General features: G+C 63.3%; 1 protein-coding gene across 1 annotated transcript; it reads left to right on the top strand.

Moving 5' to 3' along the window:
• Positions 1-438: 438 nt before the first annotated feature.
• WNT10B (Wnt family member 10B) lies at positions 439-19948 on the top strand. The gene is made up of 5 exons (XM_073318552.1): positions 439-506; positions 15908-16046; positions 17509-17771; positions 18729-19090; positions 19502-19948. Exons 2-5 carry the CDS (start codon positions 16006-16008, stop codon positions 19946-19948), a joined length of 1113 nt encoding a protein of 370 aa, XP_073174653.1. The 5' UTR covers positions 439-506; positions 15908-16005.
• The last annotated feature ends 5016 nt before the right edge of the window (positions 19949-24964 follow it).

Here is a 24964-nt window from a genome sequence, read left to right as displayed (position 1 = left end):
AAGTGATCCCATTCCCTGTGTCTGGCAGTCAGAGGCTTAGGGACACCCAGGGCATGGGGCTGACCATCTTGGCTTATAGTCATTGACCTGTCCTCCAGAAACTGATCTAATTTTTTGAACCCAGTGATACTTCTGGCCTTCACAACATCCCCTGGCAAGGAGTTCCACAGGCTGACTGTGCCTTGCATGAAGAAACACTTCCTTCTGCTTGTGTTAAACCTACTGCCTGGTAATTTCATCAGGTGGCCCCTGGTTTTTGTTCTGTGAAGGGGTAAATAACACCTGCTTAGTCCCTTTCTCCACATCATTCAAGATTGTATAGGCCTCTGTCATATCCTCCGCAGCCCTCTCCTTTCCGATCTGAACAGCCCCGGTCTCTTTCATCTCTCCTCAGACAGAAGTGGTTCCAGACCCTCTGAGCAGTTCTGCTCTATCTCCTCTGCCATGAGGTGACCAGGCCTGCAGGTGGTACTGCCAGTGTGGGCATCCCACGGGCTGACATCCAGGTATTTTTCCAGTGCATTGCCTATCCCTGTCCTCGTGGTTCCTAACAGTCTCTTTGCTCTTTTGCCTCTGGCTGCATGCTGAGCAGCTGTTTTCAGAGAACTCTCCATGTGCTGGGAAATGGGAGACCTGGGTTCTAATTCCATCTCTGCCACTGACCCACTGCATGACCCCGGGTGAGTCCCGTCTGCTCTTTGTGCCTTGATTTCCCCACCCACCTTGGGCCTGCTCCTTGGTGCCAGGGGTAGGAAAGAAGCCAGCTGCTGGGGCTGTGACCCATGGTGCAAAGCTGCGGGCATGGGGGAACATGAGCACGCACCCTGTCTCCCATGCCTTGCTCTTCCCTCAGTCTTTCCCTTGCTATCCCCCTCCCCACGTCAGCTGCAGATTCCTACCTGCCACAGAGGCCTGTCCCATCCCCTGCTCTCTCCACACAGCCCGGGGTGAGTCCTGAGGTGCTGGGGCTGAGGGGGCTCCTAATGCAGCAGGCAGGTCTTGCCACGCATCACCCCGTGTCTGAGCAAGGACACTCCCATACGCATTCCAGCGCACCAGCCCCACGCCCTCTCCAGCCCTGGGGCGCAGCCTTATTAGGAAGCCAGGTGTTGGCTTGGGATGGGGGGGGGGGCAGGCTGCCCCCCCCCAGGGAGATGGAGCTGGGACCTGATGGCATGGGGCTGCATCTCAGCGGGCACTAGTGAGGGCAGGGGGGTTCACCCACCTGGGCACCTGCCCTTTGGGGACTCCAGTCCTGTGGCATTGCCAGCAGCAATGGGGGAGATGGGCTTAGATCTCCCTAGGCTGGGCACAGGGAGGCCATAAAGAGGCCCTCTCCCTGTCACGGGGGTCCCCGGGCGATGCCCTGGAACTGCTCCCTATGAGGCCAGGCAGGACTCTGGGGGAGTCTCCTCTCTGGGAGCAGCCTGTCTGCAGGACACACAGCTCACCCGGCTCCACCTTCCTGGGTCTGACCTCAGAGCCTTCAGCCTCCTCTACCCCTCTGTGGGCTTCCCACAGCCAGTCTGCCCAGGCGGGGTCCTGGGGAAGCCAGAGGGTCCTGCCCCCCAACTCCGCAGTCAGACGTGACTCTCAGCCAGCCAGTAAAACGGAAGGTTTATTAGACGACAGGAACATGGTCTAACACAGAGCTTGTAAGCGCAGAGAACGGGACCCCTCAGCTGGGTCCATTTTGGGGGGCCGTGAGCCAGACAACCACGTCTGCCCTTCACTCCACTCCACGTCCCCAGCCAGCCCCAAACTGACTCCCCCTCCAGCCCCTCCTCCTCTGGGCTTTGTCCCTTTCCTGGGCCAGGAGGTCACCTGATTCCTTTGTTCTCCAACCCTTTAGCTCTCACCTTGCAGTGGGGAAGGGCCCAGGCCATCAGGAAACAGGGTGTTGGCCATTCTCTGTGTCCAGACCCCTGCACACACCTGCCCTCTAGGGCTCTGCAACCATCATACACCCTTACCCCACCCCCCAGATACTTAACTGCATAGGGGAAACTGAGGCACCCCCACACTATTCAGAGGAAACACTAAGAACAGTCCCACTTCATCTCTCCCCCCTTCGAGATCAAACTGATCAGGCTCACTTTAGCTGGTGACCTGGGGAAGTTTGAAGCCACCAACGTTCCCATGGATGCCCCAGCATCTCTCCCATTCCTCGGTGGGAGTTACACCAGGCCCTTCAAGTTTCTCGCCCTCCCTTAGGTCGGGGGTGGTCAAAAGCACTTGCAGGCAGCATGTGGGAAGGTTTATGCGGCCTGTGCCCTTTTGCCACCCCAAAAACCCTGGGCGTCAAACTGGGATTGGGTCTTCTCCCAGCGCTCCAGTCTGGAGGGCTGCAATTCGGGCTCTCTTGGTTAAGAGCCCCCATCTTGACCTGGGCCACATACTGTTCACTTACAGAACTAGCATGGAGACATCCCTTTCTCCACAACCTTGTCTCCCCAACAAGCTGGCCCAACACAGCCACTTGGTTATAGGACTGTTTAACTTTCTTAACAGCTTTCACACCATCTGAGACCTTCTCAAAGCTCTCCACACTGGATCTTTCAACAGGAAAGTCAGTGGATCCATTCACAACAGAAAATTTCTGGCCGTTAGGAACGGAAACTGTCTTCACACCCTTCAGTTGCAGTAAACTGCTTGCAAAGACTCCATGAGGATTCCTTTCCCTAGGGGCTTTTCTATGCAACAATTCACCCCTCACAGAAATTCTGCCCTTACCCTCTTTGCCTAGGGCTTGCTCTAGAGGAACACTTTCCTGAGCAACAACAGACTCGTTCTGGGTCTCACTTACATCCAGAATCACCTCTGGCCCATCCAGCGGATTCCTACACAATCCCCTTTCAGGCAAACTTACAGACTTCCTAGATAAAAGGTCAGAAGCATTCTCCTTCCCTTTGCCACCCACAAGTTCAGGAATCTTTTCCTTCTTGCTACAAGTTTCCACACCCTCAGTAGGTAACACAATCACATCACCTTCCTGCTCTCCTTGTGCCCTGGCTAGGATCTCACCCTGATTAGACAGAGTTCCTACACCCTTTCCCAGCCACACACTAGCAACAAGCAAAATACAAGCACCAGAATTGTTTGGTCTCTGGGATTTTACATAGACACTAACTGGATGCGACCTAGTTACAGGGCCATTCTCCCGAGCAGACACAAACTTAGGGCCCTTCCCTTCCTGGGCTTTAGTTGAATCCAGAACCAACTCTGAGACAACTGCATGATCCTCAGTCATCACAGGCTGAAAGGCCCCTTCTGTCTGCTCCCCAGACCAAGAAGAGCCGGACACACTTTCTCCTTTCCCAGACACCCAGCTTGGGATCTCTTTCCCCTGGTCCCAGCACACAAGGCTGGTCACAGACAACTGCTTGGAGATCAGGGTAGCTCCCTCCACAGGCAGGTCAATATCCCTGACAGACACAGGCATGTTTCCTTCACTGTCACAATTCTCCACCCAGCTAACAGGTAAGGTCCAGGGACACTCTTCTTCCACTCTCCTCGACTTCCCACCCTGCTGACGAGACACAGCCATCAGCTCACAAGGCTGCCTTGGCTCATCCAAACTTTCCTTACCAAGCACCTTGCCACTCCCAACAGATCCCCTGCCCTGCCTGTGTCTCCCCCCCACTCAGCTGGGGTCTTATCTCCCTCCTTGCTCAATGTTGCTCTTGTGTCCAAGTGGGGGTAGGCAGCGAGCTCGCTACTTTCCTCACTGCATCAGAGCTAGTGAGCCCCCTCCCTGGTGTGCAAGGGGGCGGGGAGCATCAATCTGTCCCACCCAGCCCCAGGGGTCTGGTTACAGGCAGGCAGGTAGCCCAAGCCTAGCAGCTCCTCCCCACTGCCAGCCAGGTCATCTGCATTTTCACTGACCATTTCCCTCTCCGCCGATTGGTTCCCTGGATTCAAATTCAAACCCTTGGCCGTAACAGGAGCAGGGTCTGAATCCTGTCCCAAAGAGACACAGTCACCCCACAACAGGGTCTTGCAGTTGATATCCTGGAGAACCCCAATGACCAGCCAGCCCCACACCTCCTGGGTCTGCACAGGGATCTGGGCCATAGGCAGGATGAGGGGTTTCGTCCCTGGGACCCTCACACAGCCACTCAGCATCTGAGGCTGCACCACCCAGGGCCTGACAACCGTTCTCTCTGTCCCAGGATCTCGCCATCCCAGGAATGTCTCCCTATTGACCGTCACCTTTTGCTCCCACTGGGGGTCTGAGGGGTAGGCCCCAGGAAACTCCACACAGACATATAGATTGGGGTCAGGAGTGGGAGCCTGTCCACCTCCCCACCCATCTGGCTGAAGGAGTCTACAGCCTTGGGACCCAGCAAGGGAGCTAGACACCGGGGCTTTTCCGCAGGGTCCCCTTGGTTCAAATCACCAGCCTGCTCAAAGGCAGTGAGGTGGCATCCACATCTTCCTCCCGCCCCCCCCTTAACCAGGGGCAGCAATTGAGTCTTGAGGTTCCCTGCGGAACTGGCCCCCCAGGGTCTATCCCCACTCACCCCTGGGGGGTCCCCTAGGCCTCTCCGCTCCCCCACCGCCAGTTCATGCTGCTGCTGCTTCTGCAGCTCTTTCTCGGGCTCTCGCTGTCTCTCACAGTCCTCTTGCTCTCTCAGACTCAGCTCCAATCCCGTCCGTCTCCGATCCCCGGATGGGGAACCCGATCGTGAAGACCCTCGTCTGGTCAGGGACAGGAGTCTTGGGGGTGCCTGGCTCCCGCTCCAGCTGCTCCCAGATCCTGCTCTAGCCCCAGTTGGGGTCAGGAATCTGTCCCTGAGAGCGGTCATCCTCCTCCAGCCGCACGATGAACTGTGCTTTGGTGAACTTTCCAACGCTCAACCCTCTCTTTCTGCACAGGGTTACAGTGTCCTTCTTAAGGAGACGGTGACAGACCATCACTCCGCTCTTCCCAAGTTGTTGTGGACTCACAGGCCTGTGTGCCTTCAGCTCCCCACGGTCTCCAGGGAGAACTCCTAGTATGCCAGCCCTTCTCGAGGTCACCACCTCTTTGCCAGGGTCGGCCGTAGACTCCTCTGCCCCTTGGACTGCTCGCTGCAATCCCCAGGGGAACCCTGTTACTGCAAAAGTCCTTCTCTCTCTCCCAGGGCCAAGCCGCAGGCTCCTCTGCCCTGAGACTGCTCACTGCAGTCCCCAGGGGGACCCCATTACTGCACAGTCCTTCTCGCTGGTCACACACTCCCGGGGTTAACCGCCCCCTGAAACCGCTCCTCTCTGAGCCTTCAGCACGCCTGGTCCTCGTCAATCCCCCTTCGTTTTACTGCTCCCCCTTCGCTTACTGCAGGAAGCGCCGTTCACGGGGTGCAGTACATCCCACCGCTGCCACCAGCTGTCACGGAGTCCCCCGGCGATGCTCTTGAACTGCTCCCTACAAACCCAGTCAGGACTCTGGGGAAGTCTCTCTGGGAGCAGCCTGTCTTCAGGACACACAGCTTCCACCTTCCTGGGTCTGACCTCGGAGCATTCAGCATCCTCTGCCCCTCCGTGCGCTTTCCATAGCGAGTCTACCCAGGCGGGGTTCAGGGTCTTGCTCCCCAACTCCGCAGTCAGACGTGACTCTCAGCCAGCCAGTAAAACAGAAGGTTTCTTAGAGGACAGGAACATGGTCTAACACGGAGCTTGTAAGTGCAGAGAACAGGACCCCTTAGATGGGTCCATTTTGGGGGTCAGTGAGCCAGACAACCACGTCTGCACTTCACTCCATGTCCCCAGCCAGACCCAACCTGCCTCCCCCTCCAGCCCCTCCTCCTCTGGGCTTTGTCCCTTTCCGGGCCAGGAGGTCACCTGATTCCTTTGTTTTCCAACCCTTTGGCTCTCACCTTGCAGGGGGGAAGGGCCTAGGCCATTAGTGGCCAGGAAACAGGGTGTTGGCCATTCTCTGTGTCCAGACCCCTGCACACACCTGCCCTCTAGGGCTCTGCAATGATCGTACACCCTTATCCCACCCCCTAGATACTTAAGAACTGCCTAGGGGAAACTGAGGCACCCCCACACAGGGAAGCCAAAAAGAGACCCTGTCCCCCCACCCCCCAGGCTGGCCAGGGAGCCAGCAGACCCCAGCACAGGGTTCATCCTCCAGCCCAACATGCCTCCCACTCCCCCAGCAGAGAGCAGCCTCGCTGGCCTAGTGTGGGGAGGGGGAAGAGAGCCGCTGCTGTGGGACATCACCCCCTGTTCCACCCCATAGCTCCCATTTACCCTCCAGGCCATTCATAACCAGGGGACAAACTACCAGGGCGCGGGGGTGTCTCTGGCACGGACTGTTTTTCAATCAAGCCTGGATGTTTTTCTGCCTGGGAATCACGCTGGGGCAGGTCTTGGGCCTGTGTCCTACCAACCAGCCTGGATGGGCTCAGGGCTCCCTTCTGGCCTCTTGGATCTCAACTCATGAGATCTGCACTGGGTAGCCGGGGCCTTTCCCGGGCTGGATAGAACCTGCCAGCCTCCACACACCCCCACGCCCTGCCAATCTAACCGCTAGACCCCCCTCCCCTCTCAGAGCCAGGGGTACAACCCAGGAGTCCTGGCTCCCAGTCCTGATATAGAACCAGAAGATCATCCTTTGCAGAGTTTAGGGCCAGGGCCAGGGCCATGAACCCACCAGAGCCCAGGTTGTGGGGGAGCCCCCCAGGGCTGGGAAATGCCCCCCTCCACCGCTTTGCCACTCTTGTCTCTGGGTCGGCCCCTGAGTCATCATCATCTCCGGCAGTCACAGCAGAGACTGCACCTGTGGGGGGAGCCTGCGCTCTAGGGGGGCAGCGAGGGAGTGTCACAGAGTCCCTGGGCGATGCTCTGGAACTGCTCCCCATGAAGCCAGTCAGGACTCTGGGGCAGTCGCCTTTCTGTGAGCAGCCTGTCTGCAGGACACGAAGCTTACCCAGCTTCCACCTTCCTGGGTCTGACCTCGGAGCATTCAGCATCCTCTGCCCCTCCGTGCGCTTCCCACAGTGAGTCCACCCAGGCAGGGTCCTGGGGAAGCCAGAGGGTCCTGCCCCCCAACTCCGCAGTCAGACGGGACTCTCAGCCAGCCAGTAAAACAGAGGTTTATTAGATGACAGGAACATGGTCTAACACAGAGCTTGTAGGTGCAGAGAACAGGACCCCTCAGCTGGGTCCATTTTGGGGGCAGTGAGCCAGACAACCCCGTCTGCCCTTCACTCTATGTCCCAGCCAGCCCTAAACTGAAACTCCCTCCAGCCCCTCCTCCTCTGGGCTTTGTTCCTTTCCCGGGCCAGGAGGTCACCGGATTCCTTTGTTCTCCAACCCTTTAGCTTTCACCTTGCAGGGGGGAAGGGCCCAGGGCATCAGTGGCCAGGAAACAGTGTCGGCCATTCTCTGTGTCCAGACCCCTGCACACACCTGCCCTCTAGGGCTCTGCAACGATCATACACGCTTATCGCACCCCCTAGATAATTAAGAACGGCATAGGGGAAACGGAGGCACCCCCACACTATTCAGAGGAAACATTAAGAACAGTCCCGCTTCGTCACAGGGGGTTAAAGGGAGGGGACAGGGGGCTGCGCTCTGGGGGGTGGGGCAAGGGTAGGAGGGAGGCTGCACTCTGGGCTGGGGGAGTCCCGGGCGGGGGTCTGTGGTCCGGGAGGGGGGGCTCGCAGGGCGGCTGCGTTTTGGGCTTGGGGGGATTGCACGGGGAATTGTGCTCCGGCGGGAGGGCGGGTCGCAGGGGGGCTGCGCGCTGGGCTGGGGGGTCGCAGATGTAGCTTTGCTCTACGCAGTGGATTTGGCCAAAGGCACGTGCGTCTCTTGCCTCTCCTCCCCCTCCCTCCCCCGCCCCCCCCGCGGAGCCCAGAAGGGCGGCGGCGGCGGCGGGGGCGCTGCGGGCCCCGTCCCCGGCTCCAGGGAAGCGGGGGCCGTGGCGCGCACGGGCCCTGCCCACCAACCATGGAGATGAAACGCGCATCCCCGCCCTGGAAAGTCCCCGGCGCGGGGCTGGCCGCGCTCCAGCTGGCAGGACCCGGGAGCCGCTCCCGGGGCCTCTTGCCCGGTGCCAGGGGCCGGGGCAGCAGCGTCCTCGGCGGGCAGCCGGGCCGGACAGCTGGCGCTGGCTGGGCACGGCCGGGGGCGGATAGGCTCGTAGCCGCCGGCCCGGCACAGCAGCTGTGCCCCTGACAGGGGCCCTGGCCCCCAGCTCTGGGGTTTTTGACGCCCCTGTGCGGGGCGGGGCAGCCGCCTCTGGGGTGGAGCCGCGGCCGCCTCTGGGGTGTGGGAGCAGCACGCGGCACCAGCTACACGAGGCTTGGGGGCAGGAAGTGTCCAAGGGAGGGGGCAGAATGGACTGTCCCAGGGCGGGGCTTGGCCAGGACACCGGGGTTTGCCTCCTGACACCACACGGCACCCCTGATTTCTAGGAAGCATAAACATGGGGGACCTTGTCTTCATTAGCACAGCATCCCCCCCACCCGCATTGAGTCACCGCTACCAGCTCCTACAGCCCCTGGGGGGAGGGGGGAGGGGGGCAGATGGGGGTTCATGGGGAGGGAGAGATGGGGCGCACGGGGAGGGAGGGGCGGCTAGAGGGGTGCACGGGGAGGGAGAGAGAGATGGGGCGCACGGGGAGGGAGGGGCGGCTAGAGGGGTGCACGGGGAGGGAGGGAGAGATGGGGCGCACGGGGAGGGAGGGGCAACTAGAGGGGTGCACGGGGAGGGAGGGAGAGATGGGGCGCACGGGGAGGGAGGGGCGGCTAGAGGGGTGCACGGGGAGGGAGGGAGAGATGGGGCGCACGGGGAGGGAGGGGCGGCTAGAGGGGTGCACGGGGAGGGAGGGAGAGATGGGGCGCACGGGGAGGGAGGGGCGGCTAGAGGGGTGCACGGGGAGGGAGGGAGAGATGGGGCGCACGGGGAGGGAGGGGCGGCTAGAGGGGTGCACGGGAAGGGAGGGAGAGATGGGGCGCACGGGGAGGGAGGGGCAGCTAGAGGGGTGCACGGGGAGGGAGGGAGAGATGGGGCGCACGGGGAGGGAGGGGCGGCTAGAGGGGTGCACGGGGAGGGAGGGAGAGATGGGGCGCACGGGGAGGGAGGGGCGGCTAGAGGGGTGCACGGGGAGGGAGGGAGAGATGGGGCGCACGGGGAGGGAGGGGCGGCTAGAGGGGTGCACGGGGAGGGAGGGAGAGATGGGGTGCACGGGGAGGGAGGGAGAGATGGGGCGCACGGGGAGGGAGGGGCAGCTAGAGGGGTGCACGGGGAGGGAGGGAGAGATGGGGCGCACGGGGAGGGAGGGGCGGCTAGAGGGGTGCACGGGGAGGGAGGGAGAGATGGGGCGCACGGGGAGGGAGGGGCGGCTAGAGGGGTGCACGGGGAGGGAGGGAGAGATGGGGCGCACGGGGAGGGAGGGGCGGCTAGAGGGGTGCACGGGGAGGGAGGGAGAGATGGGGCGCACGGGGAAGGAGGGGCGGCTGGCCGGGGCGCACGGGGCTGGGTAGGGGCCGCTCAGCCGATGGGGGCGGCAGGCTGCCGGCTCGGGGTGTGGCTGAGTCTCCCCAGATCCAAGAAAAACTTGAGTCCGTCTGCAGCGCAGCGCGATCCTCGGATCGTAGCAGGAGCCGGGGGAGGGGGCTGGAGGTGGGGGTGCGGAGAACCAGCTCGCCCCGCGGGGGAGCGGGCTGAAGCCCGGCAGGGGGAGCGGGCAGGAGCTGCAGAGCCCGGCAGAGGAAGCGGAGGGGCTGAGCGGCGGGAGAAGGCAAGAGCGGGGTTTGGGCTGGGCCGGGCGGGGAGTGAGCAGCGGGGCGTTGGGTGGCGAGCGAAGGGAGGAAGGGGTGAGTGTGGCAGGGAGCAGGGGAGGAGGGTGTCTCTGTGCCGCAGGTCCCAGCTGGGAGCGGGACCCTGCCACTGGATGGAGCGTATGGGGATAGATCGACAGACAGAGGGGGTGCATGGGGACAGATAGATAGATAGATAGATAGATAGATAGATAGATAGATAGATAGATAGATAGATGGTGTAGGGGATAGACAGACAGAGGGGATGTGTGGGGGGTGGATGGGAATGGATAGATAGGGGGTGTAGGGGCTAGACAGACAGAGGGGGTGTATGGGGATGGATGGATGGATAGATAGGGAGTGTGGGGGACAGACAGACAGAGGGGGTGTATGGGGATGGATGGATAGGGGGTGTAGGGGACAGACAGACATAGGGGATGGATGGATAGATAGGGGGTGTAGGGGCTAGACAGACAGAGGGGGTGTATGGGGATGGATGGATGGATAGATAGGGAGTGTAGGGGACAGACAGACAGAGGGGGTATGTGGGGATGGATGGATAGATAGGGAGTGTGGGGGACAGACAGACAGAGGGGGTGTATGGGGATGGATGGATAGGGGGTGTAGGGGACAGACAGACATAGGGGATGGATGGATAGATAGGGGGTGTAGGAGCTAGACAGACAGAGGGGGTGTATAGGGATGGATGGATGGATGGATAGATGAGGGTGTAGGGGATAGACAGACAGAGGGGGTGTATGGGGATGGATGGATAGATAGGGAGTGTAGGGGACAGACAGACAGAGGGGGTGTGTGGGGATGGATGGATGGATAGATAGGGAGTGTAGGGGACAGACAGACAGAGAGGATGTGTGGGGATGGATGGATAGATAGGGGGTATAGGGGACAGACAGACAGAGGGGGTATGTGGGGATGGATGGATAGATAGGGAGTGTGGGGGACAGACAGACAGAGGGGGTGTATGGGGATGGATGGATGGATAGGGAGTGTAGGGGACAGACAGACAGAGGGGGTATGTGGGGATGGATGGATAGATAGGGAGTGTGGGGGACAGACAGACAGAGGGGGTGTATGGGGATGGATGGATGGATAGGGAGTGTAGGGGACAGACAGACAGAGGGGGTGTATGGGGATGGATGGATGGATAGGGAGTGTAGGGGACAGACAGACAGAGGGGATGTGTGGGGATGGATGGATAGATAGGGGGTATAGGGGACAGACAGACAGTGGGGGTATGTGGGGATGGATGGATGGATAGGGAGTGTAGGGGACAGACAGACAGAGGGGATGGATGGATAGATAGGGGGTGTAGGGGCTAGACTGACAGAGGGGGTGTATGGGGATGGATGGATGGATAGATAGGGAGTGTAGGGGACAGACAGACAGAGGGGGTATGTGGGGATGGATGGATAGATAGGGAGTGTGGGGGACAGACAGACAGAGGGGGTGTATGGGGATGGATGGATGGATGGATGGATGGATGGATGGATGGATGGATGGATAGGGGGTGTAGGGGACAGACAGACATAGGGGGTGTGTGGGGATGGATGGATAGATAGGGGGTATAGGGGATAGACAGACAGAGGGGGTGTATGGGGATGGATGGATGGATGGATGGATAGGGAGTGTAGGGGACAGACAGACATAGGGGATGGATGGATAGATAGGGGGTGTAGGGGACAGACAGACAGAGGGGGTGTGTGGGGATGGATGGATAGATAGGGGGTATAGGGGATAGACAGACAGAGGGGGTGTATGGGGATGGATGGATGGATAGGGAGTGTAGGGGACAGACAGACATAGGGGATGGATGGATAGATAGGGGGTGTAGGGGCTAGACAGACAGAGGGGGTGTATGGGGATGGATGGATGGATAGATGAGGGTGTGTAAGGGACAGACAGACATAGTGGGTATGTGGGGATGGATGGATAGATGGGGGTAGAGGGGATAGACAGACAGAGGGGGTGTATGGGGATGGATGGATGGATGGATAGAGAGTGTGGGGGACAGACAGACAGAGGGGGTGTATGGGGATGGATGGATGGATAGATAGGGAGTGTAGGGGACAGACAGACAGAGGGGGTGTGTGGGGATGGATGGATAGATAGATAGGGAGTGTGGGGGACAGACAGACAGAGGGGGTGTGTGGGGATGGATGGATAGATAGATAGGGAGTGTGGGGGACAGACAGACAGAGGGGGTGTGTGGGGATGGATGGATGGATGGATAGGGAGTGTGGGGGATAGACAGACAGAGGGGGTGTATGGGGATGGATGGATGGATGGATAGGGAGTGTAGGGGACAGACAGACAGAGGGGGTGTATGGGGATGGATGGATGGATGGATGGATGGATGGATGGATGGATAGGGTGTGTAAGGGACAGACAGACATAGTGGGTATGTGGGGATGGATGGATGGATGGGGGTAGAGGGGATAGACAGACAGAGGGGGTGTATGGGGATGGATGGATAGAGAGTGTGGGGGACAGACAGACAGAGGGGGTGTATGGGGATGGATGGATGGATAGATAGGGAGTGTAGGGGACAGACAGACAGAGGGGGTATGTGGGGATGGATGGATAGATAGGGAGTGTGGGGGACAGACAGACAGAGGGGGTGTATGGGGATGGATGGATGGATGGATAGGGGGTGTAGGGGACAGACAGACATAGTGGGTATGTGGGGATGGATGGATAGATAGGGAGTGTAGGGGACAGACAGACAGAGGGGGTATGTGGGGATGGATGGATAGATAGGGAGTGTGGGGGACAGACAGACAGAGGGGGTGTGTGGGGATGGATGGATGGATGGATGGATGGATGGATAGGGGGTGTAGGGGACAGACAGACAGAGGGGGTATGTGGGGATGGATGGATAGATAGGGAGTGTGGGGGACAGACAGACAGAGGGGGTGTGTGGGGATGGATGGATGGATAGATAGGGGGTGTGTAAGGGACAGACAGACATAGTGGGGATGGATGGATGGATGGATAGAGAGAGGGGGTGTATGGAAATTGACAGATTAGGTAAATTAGGTAGCATGTGAGCCAGGAGGTGAGTGCAGCGGTGAAGGAGTGAATGGGGAAAAGGAAAGAGCAAACCACTGAGGGAAGCCTTGGAGTTCTGGTGAACAAAAGCGAGTGTCAGGAAAGCAGAAGAGGAGAGAGCTGGGATCAGAGGGAGGCATGAAGAGGACTGTGTGCAGTGTGTGGGATGTGTGGAGCAGGAGGTGTGCAGTGCAGGGTGCGCAGTGTGTGTACAGTGTGGGTGCAGTGCGGTGGAGTGCTGGACTGTGTCTGTGCAGTGTGTATGCAATACGAACTGGGGAGGAGTAGTGCAGTGAGGGGATGCAGTGTGTGTACAGTGTGGGTGCAGTGCGGTGGAGTGCTGGACTGTGTCTGTGCAGTGTGTATGCAATACGAACTGGGGAGGAGTGGTGCAGTGAGGGGATGCAGTGTGTGTACAGTGTGGGTGCAGTGCGGTGGAGTGCTGGACTGTGTCTGTGCAGTGTGTATGCAATACGAACTGGGGAGGAGTGGTGCAGTGAGGGGATGCAGTGTGTGTACAGTGTGGGCGCAGTGCGGTGGAGTGCTGGACTGTGTCTGTGCAGTGTGTATGCAATACGAACTGGGGAGGAGTGGTGCAGTGAGGGGATGCAGTGTGTGTACAGTGTGGGCGCAGTGCGGTGGAGTGCTGGACTGTGTCTGTGCAGTGTGTATGCAATACGAACTGGGGAGGAGTGGTGCAGTGAGGGGATGCAGTGTGTGTACAGTGTGGGTGCAGTGCGGTGGAGTGCTGGACTGTGTCTGTGCAGTGTGTATGCAATACGAACTGGGGAGGAGTGGTGCAGTGAGGGGATGCAGTGTGTGTACAGTGTGGGTGCAGTGCGGTGGAGTGCTGGACTGTGTCTGTGCGTGTGTATGCAATACGAACTGGGGAGGAGTGGTGCAGTGAGGGGATGCAGTGTGTGTACAGTGTGGGTGCAGTGCGGTGGAGTGCTGGACTGTGTCTGTGCAGTGTGTATGCAATACGAACTGGGGAGGAGTGGTGCAGTGAGGGGATGCAGTGTGTGTACAGTGTGGGTGCAGTGCGGTGGAGTGCTGGACTGTGTCTGTGCGTGTGTATGCAATACGAACTGGGGAGGAGTGGTGCAGTGAGGGGATGCAGTGTGTGTACAGTGTGGGTGCAGTGCGGTGGAGTGCTGGACTGTGTCTGTGCAGTGTGTATGCAATACGAACTGGGGAGGAGTGGTGCAGTGAGGGGATGCAGTGTGTGTACAGTGTGGGTGCAGTGCGGTGGAGTGCTGGACTGTGTCTGTGCAGTGTGTATGCAATACGAACTGGGGAGGAGTGGTGCAGTGACGGGATGCAGTGTGTGTACAGTGTGGGTGCAGTGCGGTGGAGTGCTGGACTGTGTCTGTGCGTGTGTATGCAATACGAACTGGGGAGGAGTGGTGCAGTGAGGGGATGCAGTGTGTGTACAGTGTGGGTACAGTGCAGTGTACAATGTGGGCTGACTGGGTGCGGTGACAGGCTGTGTGTGCGCAGTGTGAGGAGTACAGTGTGCAGTGTGTACAATGTGGGTGCAGTGAAGTGGAATGCTGGACTGCGTGTGTGCAGTGTGTTTACAATACACACTGGGGAGGTGTGGGGCAGTGAGGGGGTGCAGTGTGTGTATACTGTGGGTGCAAGGGGTGGACAATATGGCTGTGGGGGGTGTTTCCAGTGGCCCGTGTTTCCAGGAGGGATTTTCCCATGCATAGAAGGGTGGGGGCAGGGTTGAGGCAGTCTGATCAGTGCACTTGCCAGGGAGGTGCCCAATGGCTCATGCGTGGCCCAGTCAGGATGGGTCCCTTCAGCAGACCCCAGGGCTCGGCCAGCTCCAGGAGTGGGACCCCCCCGCCTCATCCCCCAGGGCAGCAAGTCCATCTCAGGCTCTCCGGATCCCCCTCAGACCTAGCATCAGCCCTTCCTTTCCTGCCAGTGACCCAGCTGTCCCTCTCACCTCCCTCTTGGGGCTTATGCCCTCATATATACCATTAGAGCAGGGGCTGGGAGCCAGGACTCCTGGGTTCTATCCCTGGCTCTGGGAGGGGAGTGGGGTCTAGTGGTCAGAGCAGGGGGGGCTGGGAGCCAGGACTCCTGGGATCTTTCCCTGGCTCTGGGAGGGGAGTGAAGTCTAGTGGTCAGAGCAGGGGCCTGGGCGCCAGGACTCCTGGGTTCTCTCCCTGGCTCTGGGAGGGAAGTGAGATCTAGTGGGTTAGAGCAGGGGGACTGGGCACCAGGACTCCTGCCTATGCCTGTGTGCTGGGGTGATGCCCAGGTGCCCCCGCGGCTGGAGAGACCCAGGGACCAGGGGGGTTTTCACTGCAGTTTCACGAAGGACGCTTGGGGGAGGGGGCCGGGACCGATGGGCTTAGCCCAGTCTGGGTCTGACCAGGGTCGTTGTAAGCGTCTTTCCTCAGATGGGGGGGGGGGGGGCGCTGCCCCTGCAGCGGGTTGCCTGCTCTGGCCCTTGGGATCCCCGCCCGGGTGGGGGCCCTGCAGCCTGGCCCCAGGGGCAGGGTGGGAGTGAGGAGGATGCAGGGACCCGCCCAGCTCGGCAGATGCGGTCCAGGCTCCCGCTGCCCAGGGAGAGGGAGGGGACCAGCGCATTCCCAGCCCCGCCCGGTGCAGCGCGGGGCCTCCCCCGCCCTCCCCCCGCCCAGAGCAGGGCACCTCAGGGTGCGCGACCGACCGCCTGGTGGGCTGGGGGGGGTCGTCCATCTGGGCTCCCCCAGGCATTGCTCGGTCTGGGGGCTGGGGCTGCGGGGACAGACGGACAGACTGACCGGTGTGTGAACGAGGAAGGAGGGAGGGGGCTGAGGGAACCAGGGGCTCTCTGTGCTGCGGGGGGCCACGCTGGGTTTGCCCCAGGGCTTTCCGGGGGATCCCCTGTCCCTGTAGGGAGGCTGGGCCGGGGCAATCCCCAGGGGGCTCTTTGGGGAGGGCGGGGCCGGGGCTCCCCATGTCCTGCCTCAGTTTCACTACCTTTAAGGGGTTGAGACTCCGGGGATGAAGGATGTTGCGGGGAACGGGGGGGGGGGGGCTGGGACATCTTCCCCACACTAACGACCCCCGGCCCCTTCCAGTCCCCAGCCCGCAGCTGTCTGGAGCAGGAGACGACCCCCCCGCCCCTCCCTGGGCCGGGACATGAGGGAGGAGGCGCCGCCCGGCCCGACAGAGCAGCATGGGGCTCGCCCCCCTCCTCGCCCTCTTCCTCTGGAGCCGGTAAGTGGGGCCGGGCGTGGGGGCAGCAGGGTCCCTGGCTGGGAGGCTGGGTCCGGCGTGCCGGCCCCCGCCGCGTCTCAGCCAGTCCCCCTCTCCACACCCCGCACCCTCTGCCCGCGGGGCCACCTGTGCCAGGGGCGGGCGCCCGGACTCCTGGGTTCTACCCTTGGTCCCGGCGGGGAGCGGGGTCTAGTGGATAGAGTTGGGGGTGGGCTGGGAGCCAGGACTCCTGGGTTCTACCCTGGTTCTGGGCAGGAAGTGGGGGCTAGTGGGTAGAGCAGGGGGCTGGGAGCCAGGACTCCTGGGTTCTCGCTGGGGCTGGGCGGGCAGTGGGGTCTAGTGGATAGAATGGGGGCTGGGCTGGGAGCCAGGACTCCTGGGTTCTACCCTGGTTCTGGGCAGGGATTGGGGGCTAGTGGGTAGAGCAGGGGTCTGGGAGCCAGGATCCTGGGTTCTCACTCAGCTCTGGGTGGGCAGTGGGGTCTAGTGGATAGAGTGGGGGCTGGGCTGGGAGCCAGGGTCTCCTGGGTTCTACCCTGGTTCTGGGCAGGGAATGGGGGCTAGTGGGTAGAGCAGGGGGCTGGGAGCTAGGACTCCTGGGTTCTCACTCAGCTCTGGGCAGACAGTGGGGTCTAGTGGTTAGAAGAAGGGGGTGGGGCTGGGAGCCAGGAGGCCACTGACTGGATCTTGTGCAGGGTTATGGGGGGCTGGGTCTCATGGGGAGTTCAGGCGGTTTGTGGGGGTGGATCGCCTGAGGGTTACGGGGTCTCTTGGGGGGTCACGGGGGGGGTTATGTTCCCTCCCCATAGTAGGAAGCTTCGCTATTTCCCCTTCAGCATCCAGATATTTGTCTCCACGGCCACCCAGGTTATACGGGCCCCTCCCTCCATTGCCATGGAAACCCCTGTTCTAGACCTGGGGGGCAGGGGGCTCTCGCATCATCACGGGAACACCCGCCCTCCCCCCAGAGTGGGTGCCGAGCCGGAGGGTGACGCACCTAATCCTCAAACCCCTTTAATCTGGTTCCAGGGCGGGGTGTGTATGTGAGGGGGGAATTTCCCCTGCCAACGGGGCCAGGTGCAGAGCTCCTGCGGGGGTGGGGGGAGGGTCCTGGGTTTACACGCCTTGCACACACGTGTGACGCAGGCTGCCCATGGGTCCAGCTGAGTGTGCATGGCACATTGGACTCCTGGGTTCTCTCCCTGGCTCTGGGAGGGGAGAGGGGTCCAGAGGGTTAGAGCAAGGGGGGCTGGGAGCCAGGACTCCTGGGTTCTCTCCCTGGCTCTGGGAGGGGAGTGGGGTCTAGTGGTCAGAGCGGGGGGGGCTGGGAGCCAGGACTCCTGGGATCTTTCCCTGGCTCTGGGAGGGGAGTGGGGTCTAGTGGTCAGAGCAGGGGCCTGGGAGCCAGGACTCCTGGGTTCTCTCCCCTCCACTCTTCTCATGCGCTTTGCTTCCCTTCCAGGGCCCTGGGTAACGACATTCTGGGGCTGAAGCTGCCGAGCGGCCCTGACCTGACCCCCAACACGGTGTGCCTGACCCTGCCGGGGCTCAGCAAGCGCCAGATGGGGCTGTGCGTGCGCAGCCCCGACGCGGCCGCCTCGGCCCTGCAGGGCATCCAGGTCGCCATCCAGGAGTGTCAGCATCAGCTGCGGGACCAGCGCTGGAACTGTTCCAGCCTGGAGCGGGCGGGCCAGGTGCTGCAGGACAGCGCCATCCTCAAGAGAGGTGAGGGCCGGAGCAGGGGGAGCCCCGCCCCAGTGCAGCTTGCAGGGCGCGTTGGGGCCACCCCCTCCCTGCTCCCCGCAGCCTGGAGCGGCCTCCGAGGTTGCCTTGGCCCCTGCATCGAGGGGGAGGAGCGAAGAACGAACCCAGGATCAAAGCGAGGGAGCCGGAGCCCGCCGCGGCCTGCCCGATCCTGCCGGGGCAGCCAGCTCCCAGGGCGCGGGGAGTTCTGTGGGGCTCAGCCCAAGGCCCCGCTGGCGCCAAGGGGGCTGCTCCGGCAGAGACGCCCCAAGGTCCCAGACTGGGGGGACGGGGCGGGATTGGGGTGCATGGCTGCGGGGCTGGGCACAGACAGCGCTTCCAGGGCCCCACGGGGGAGGGGGTAACCCGGCCCCTCAGGCCCGTTCATGCGCATGGAGCAGGGCAGTGTGGCTGGGTGGGAAGCTCTGAGGCGCACGAGTGGAGGCAATGAGGTGGTGGGCTCTGGAGACCTGCCTTCAAACACCCACTTCGGTCACAAGTGAAGCGAATGCAGCTGGTCTCAGCCCAGTTCAACCAGGGGAGTGGTTTCTGTGAATCAGAAGAGGGAGTGCAGGGAGCTGTGGGTCGGGGCTGAGGGGGGCAGGGCTGGGTTAGCCGGAGCTGCGGGTCAGGAGTGAGGGGCACCGGCGGAGCTGGGGGGAGCTGAGCTGACTGCAGGGGGCAGCAAGGATCCTGGGTGTGTTCGGAAAGAACCCAGGAGTTCTGGCGGAAATCTGACCCCACTGACCCTGTTCCCCCTCCCCTCGCCCGGCCAGTTTCAGCTGGATACTCTGTTCCTCCTCGCCGACCGGGCTGCCTCATGCTCCACCCCAGAGCCAGCTGCACTTCTGCAGGGGGGAGGGTGCCCGGGTTCCTCCTCGTCTCCTGGGAGGGGCCCAGCATGGTCCCCAGCTCACCCCCTCCCCCTGTGCTCCTCAGGCTTCCGGGAAAGCGCCTTCGCCTTCTCCCTGCTGGCGGCCGGCGTGATGCACTCGGTGGCCACGGCCTGTAGCCTGGGCAAGCTGCAGGGCTGCGGCTGCTCCTGGCGGGAGCGCGGCGGCCCGGAGAAGCGCCAGCTGAAGCTGAGCCAGCTGCAGGCGCTGTCCCGGGGCAAGGGCCTCCCCCCTCAGCTGGCCTCGCTCCTGGGCGAGCCCAGCCCGCAGGACACCTGGCAGTGGGGCGGCTGCGGACCCGACATCGGCTTCGGGGAGCGCTTCTCCCGGGACTTCCTGGACCCTCGGGAGGCGCCACGTGACATCCAGGCCCGGATGAGGGTCCACAACAACTGGGTGGGCAGACAGGTATGGGGGGAGGGGCATGGTGCGGGAGGGGCACAGTACCTGCGGGGCATGGGGGAGGGGCACAGAGGGGGCAGGGGCACTGGGGGAGGGGGACAGCGGGCAAGGGGTGTTAGGGGGCAGGGTGGGGAGATAAGTAGGGTGCCAACGGGGGCCAGGGTGGGGATAGGGGCTGGGGGGCCCTAGGGGGCAGGGTCGCGGCTGCTCACTGGGAGGCCCAGGGCTGATGCCTCAGGCCAGGCGTGAGCAGGAAGGGTGCCGGTCTCGGCGGGGGGCTTCGTCCCGAGCCCCCGGCAGCCGCCGGTGATGAGCAGCGGCAGGCCCCACGGCTGCGGCCGCTGCGCGGCTGCCGCCCGGTCCTGCGGCAGGGAGTTCCGCCGGCTCACCCGGCTCCCCCGTCTCCCCCCGGCGCAGGTGGTGGCGGAGAACATGAAGCGCAAGTGCAAGTGCCACGGCCCGTCGGGCAGCTGCCAGTTCCGCACCTGCTGGCCGGCGGCGCCCGAGTTCCGGCTGGTGGGCGCGGTGCTGCGGGAGCGGCTGCAGCGGGCCGCCTTCATCAGCGCCCGCAACCGCAACAGCGGCGCCTTCGGCCCGCGCCGCCTGGCCCGCCAGCTGGTCTACTTCGAGCCCTCGCCCGACTTCTGCGAGCGCGACCCGGCCCTCGGCTCGCCCGGCACCCACGGCCGCGCCTGCAACCGCAGCAGCCCCCGCGCCGACGGCTGCGCCAGCCTCTGCTGCGGGCGGGGCCACAACCTCCTGCGCCAGACCCGCGGCGAACGCTGCCGCTGCCGCTTCCAGTGGTGCTGCGCCGTGCGCTGCGAGGAGTGCCGGCTCGGCGCCTGGCTCAGCGTCTGCAAGTGAGGGGGGCCGGCCCCCCGCGCGCCCCGAAGGGGCTCCCCCGGGAGCGGCTCCGCGGCCGGAGAGAGGCGGTGGAAAGCCTGAGCCCCTGGGGCTCTGTGGGACTGGAACAGGCGGGGGGGGGGGCGAGCTAAGCAAATTTTGCGAATGCTTTAAAGGCTGCAGGGGAGCAGCGGCGGGGAGTCGGGGGGGGGTGTTATGGGGATGCCAGGGGGCAGCGCAGGGGGTGGGGGGAGCGGGTCAGCGGGGAGGTTGGGGGATGCTGCGGGCAGTGGGGGTCGGGGGGTGGAGCAGTAGGGGTCAGGGAGGACGCAGTAGGAGTATGGGGTCGGGGAGGAGCAGTGGGAGTCAGGGGGATGGAGTGGGAGTATGGGAGGAGCACGGGGGGCTGGGGGATGCTCCGGGGGCAGTGGGGGGTCGGGGCAGAGCAGTGGGGGGTCGGGGCAGAGCAGTGGGGGGTCGGGGGTCGCAGTGGGATATCAGGTTCGGGGCATTGGGATGCTCCGGGCAGCGGGGGCATTGGGGGCTGGAGGTGGGTATCAGCAGGGGGCCGGTGTGGGGGACGCCGCAGGGTTAATTTATTGCTCTAGGGCACAGACCTCAGGGGTTCAGGAGCCCAGTTAGCGCTCAGCGTTACCCGGACTGTGCGCTCCGGGTGTCACTGGCTGTTTTCACACCTGTACCTGACTCCCACGGCAAGCGGCTGCCCCGCTTGGCTAGTTTAGCAGCTACAGCCGGTTCCTGTCAGTAAAAGCACCTGCCTGGAGAGTGACTGTGGTGAATTCACTGGCACCGGGGTCCAGTGTCCGGCGCTGCACAGAGCCACCGGAAACTCCTTCCTGTGCTGGAGGCTTGCCGGGCGGGGCCTGCTCAGGCCTCGGGGTCCCCTCTGCTGCTGTGCCCCTCACGGCTGCAGGGGCTGGCATGGGTGCAGGGCTCCTCGCACGGACCCTTTCCTTGGGGTGGGGCAGGAAGCCCTGGGGCAGCAAATAGGATGGTTAAACATTTGTTAAATGGAAACTGGGAGAAAGAGGGATTAGAGGGGCCGGGGGCTGGGACTCCTGGGTTCTATCCCTGGTTCTGGATGGGGAGTGGGGTCCAGTGCGGGGGTGGGGGAGCTGGGAGCCAAGACTCCTAGGTTCTATCCCTGGTTCTGGATGGGGAGTGGGGTCCAGTGCGGGGGTGGGGGAGCTGGGAGCCAGGACTCCTGGGTTCTATCCCTGGTTCTGGATGGGGAGCGGGGTCCAGTGCGGGGGTGGGGGAGCTGGGAGCCAGGACTCCTGGGTTCTATCCCCGGTTCTGGGAGGGGAGTGGGGTCTAGTCGCTCATGTGGAGGACAGGACAATTCTTCATCCCACGAGGCCTGCGTTTAAGGCTGAGGAGCGAGTGTCCCATCGCAGGGGAGTGGGAGAGGAAGGCAGTGGGTGCAGTTGGGCTCGGTGTGATGTGTGTGTGTGTTATTTGCACCTCTGCCTGTCTCTCTCCATGGCCCAAGCTGCTTGCTCTGGAAATCCCTCCTGGGTTGTGCCCGCAGGCGGCCCTGGCTCCAGGGCCCCAGGGAATGACTTTGCTGCCATGTGGGGGTGGCCATTGCACACAGGGTGGCACTGCGAGACCTAGCAGCTCATGGGACACACACTCCTCTCTGCCCCAGTGGATTTTGTGTGCCAGGACCCCACTAGAGCAGAGACACCCTCCCCTACAACCCTGGGGTGAGGGTGAACTTTCCCAGGGAGCGCTTGCAGCTGCAGGCCCAAAATCAGCCAGAGGCTGCGTAGATACTAGCCGGGGAGAGTGCATCACTCTGCCCCCTGACCTGCCACACACCACCCCGCCCCCCACATTTCAAACTGCATGAGGTCCCCTGCCCCGTACTGCGCCACCCCCAAGACCAGAGTGGGGCATTGCTTCTGAAGGGGAAACCCTGCACACCCTCCTGTCCCCCCCGGGGGCCTTTGGCAGGACTGAAGGGCAGCAGTGTAAACCCGACTCAGCTGAATGCCCTTTGAATAGCAGGCGGTTGGCCTGTGGGACTCTCAGCCACAGGGCATCAGAGGGGAGGAGAGCTGGGCGGGGTCAGGCGCCCTCCCTCCTGGGGAATGAAGCAGCCCCAACCTGACGGGGCAGGGGCCTCCCCCCTGGGCCGCTCATTCCAGGGCTGGCCACCATGGGGTTCGTGCATTTCCTCTGCAGCCGTGGGTGATGGGGACCAGGCTAGATGGGTCATCCTGGGATCCAGGACACCGAGCCAGGGGCCCTCAATGAGACCCCAGTAGAAAGTGTGCTGGGATTCCGGGGGCACGTAAGTCGGGCAGGAGGGTGTGGGAGACAGCGTTGGCTATGGGACCAGCGGATCACTGAATGTGGAAGCCCAGAGAGGCTGGGAACAGCCTCCCCGCACCCACGCCCCAACATGGGGCTGGATCCCCACGTGCAGTGAGGTTCGGGGGGCTCGGCCCATGCTGCCAGGGCGTCTTCCCATGCTCCCCTCCCTGCTACCCCCCCAGGGCAGGGCTGAAGGGCTTCAATGTGGCGGGTGGGGCTGCGCCTACCCTGGGGAGGCCCCGCTTGCCAGCATCCTGCTCTGCTAACAGCTGAGGTGGGAGGCTCCCTGAGAGCCGCAGGCTCTGACTCACGCTGCAAACACACAGGCCCTGCCCTGCCCTCAGCCTGCCCCGCAGCCAGCCCAGCCTCCAGCCACAGCGGGCGGGGGATTGTACAGAGTGCGGGGCTGCTGTGTCTCTCGGTGTGCGTACCATGAGCAGTGAGGGGGCGCGGGGGGGCTCTGTGTGCAGGGGGGGCTCTGTGTGCAATGGGGGGCACAGGGGGGCTCTGTGTGCAGTGCCCTCGTGCCTTGGGGAGGAGGGAACCCGGGAGCCCCGACTCCCGGGCTGCGGTTGAAGTGTACCCACCTGCACTGAAAGAATCCTGGCGCCCGGCCGGGGGGTGCTCAGCCCGGCTGCCCACGGGGCAGGTGTGGACAGGCCCAGCTCCCAGGGCTAAGTTCATGTTCAACTCCCTCCTACCACGTGGGTCCTCACTGCAAGGCGCAGTGCGCCACCTGCTGGAGAAGAGCGGCACAGGCAGCTCCCCACCACCCAAATCCCAGCGGGGCGCAGGGCCAGGCCGCCGAACAGGGGAGATTTACCCAGCTCCCACTGAGATGCAGTAGATCCGCCCATGGCAGAGCCAGGATAGAACCCAGGAGTCCTGGCTCCCAGCCCCATCCTCAGGGGGGTGGAGGGGGAAGCTGGCTGGGGGAAGCCCGGTAATGCACCACGGCCCCCCCGTGCACGCCCCCGCCCCCCCCGTGCACGTCACCCCCGCTAATGCACCAGGGCCCCCCGTGCATATCACCCCTGCTAATGCACCACGGCCCCCCCATGCACGGCCCCCCCGCTAGTGCACCACGGCCCCCCCGTGCACATCACCCCCGCTAGTGCACCACGGCCCCCCGTCCACGTCACCCCCGCTAATGCACCACGGCCCCCCGTGCACATCACCCCCGCTAGTGCACCACGGCCCCCCGTGCACATCACCCCCGCTAATGCACCACGGCCCCCCCGTGCACATCACCCCCGCTAATGCACCACGGCCCCCCCGTGCACATCACCCCCGCTAGTGCACCACGGCCCCCCGTGCACATCACCCCCGCTAGTGCACCACGCCCCCCCCCGTGCACGTCACCCCTGCTAATGCACCACGGGCCCCCCCGTGCACGGCCCTGCGAATGCACCACGGTCCCCCCATGCACGTCACCCCTGCTAATGCACCACGGTCCCCCCATGCACGTCAGCCCAGCTAATGCACCACGGCCCCCCCCCGTGCACATCTCCCCTGCTAATGCACCACGGGCCCCCCCGTGCACGCCCCTGCGAATGCACCACGGCCCCCCGTGCACATCTCCCCTGCTAATGCACCACGGGCCCCCCCGTGCACGTCACCCCCGCTAGTGCACCACGGCCCCCCGTGCACGTCACCCCAGCTAATGCACCACGGCCCCCCGTGCACGTCACCCCAGCTAATGCACCACGGCCCCCCGTGCACATCTCCCCTGCTAATGCACCACGGCCCCCCCGTGCACGTCACCCCAGCTAATGCACCACGGCCCCCCCCGTGCACATCTCCCCTGCTAATGCACCACGGCCCCCCGTGCACGTCACCCCAGCTAATGCACCACGGGCCCCCCCGTGCACGTCACCCCCGCTAGTGCACCACGGCCCCCCCCGTGCACGTCTCCCCTGCTAATGCACCACGGCCCCCCCGTGCACATCACCCCCGCTAATGCACCACGGCCCCCCGTGCACATCACCCCCGCTAGTGCACCACGGCCCCCCGTGCACGTCACCCCCGCTAGTGCACCACGGCCCCCCCCGTGCACATCTCCCCTGCTAATGCACCACGGCCCCCCCCGTGCACGCCCCTGCGAATGCACCACGGCCCCCCGTGCACATCTCCCCTGCTAATGCACCACGGGCCCCCCCGTGCACGTCACCCCCGCTAGTGCACCACGGCCCCCCGTGCACGTCACCCCAGCTAATGCACCACGGGCCCCCCCGTGCACGCCCCTGCGAATGCACCACGGCCCCCCGTGCACGTCACCCCAGCTAATGCACCGCGGCCCCCCCGTGCACGTCACCCCAGCTAATGCACCGCGGCCCCCCCCCGTGTACGTCACCCCGCTAATGCACCGCGGCCCCCCCGCGCACACGCCCGGTGGCACCTGGCCGTCATGAATCTCAGCCTCCCTATTCACGCTCCAGCCCCCCCGCGCCCCACTCCCACGCTGCTGTGACCCCCCCGCTCCACCCCCCGGGGCGCAGCCCCACCCAGCGCCCCCAGGCACGCACAAGGCCCACAATGCTCGGCCCCCCCATGCACTTCCCCTCCCCCACTCGTGCAGCACCCCCCTGCGCTGCTGCAGCGGTTGCCATGGGGATGGGTGGCTGATCTCGCGAGGTTTGCTGCCCCCCCTCTCCCCAGGGCTAGGCGACAGCTCTCGCGAGATCGCGGGGTGCG

Source organism: Lepidochelys kempii, chromosome 20, assembly GCF_965140265.1.
Source record: "Lepidochelys kempii isolate rLepKem1 chromosome 20, rLepKem1.hap2, whole genome shotgun sequence".
Taxonomy (NCBI): Eukaryota; Metazoa; Chordata; order Testudines; family Cheloniidae; genus Lepidochelys; species Lepidochelys kempii.
Note: the sequence above shows the minus strand (reverse complement) of the source record. Positions and strands in the feature narration are given on the sequence as shown.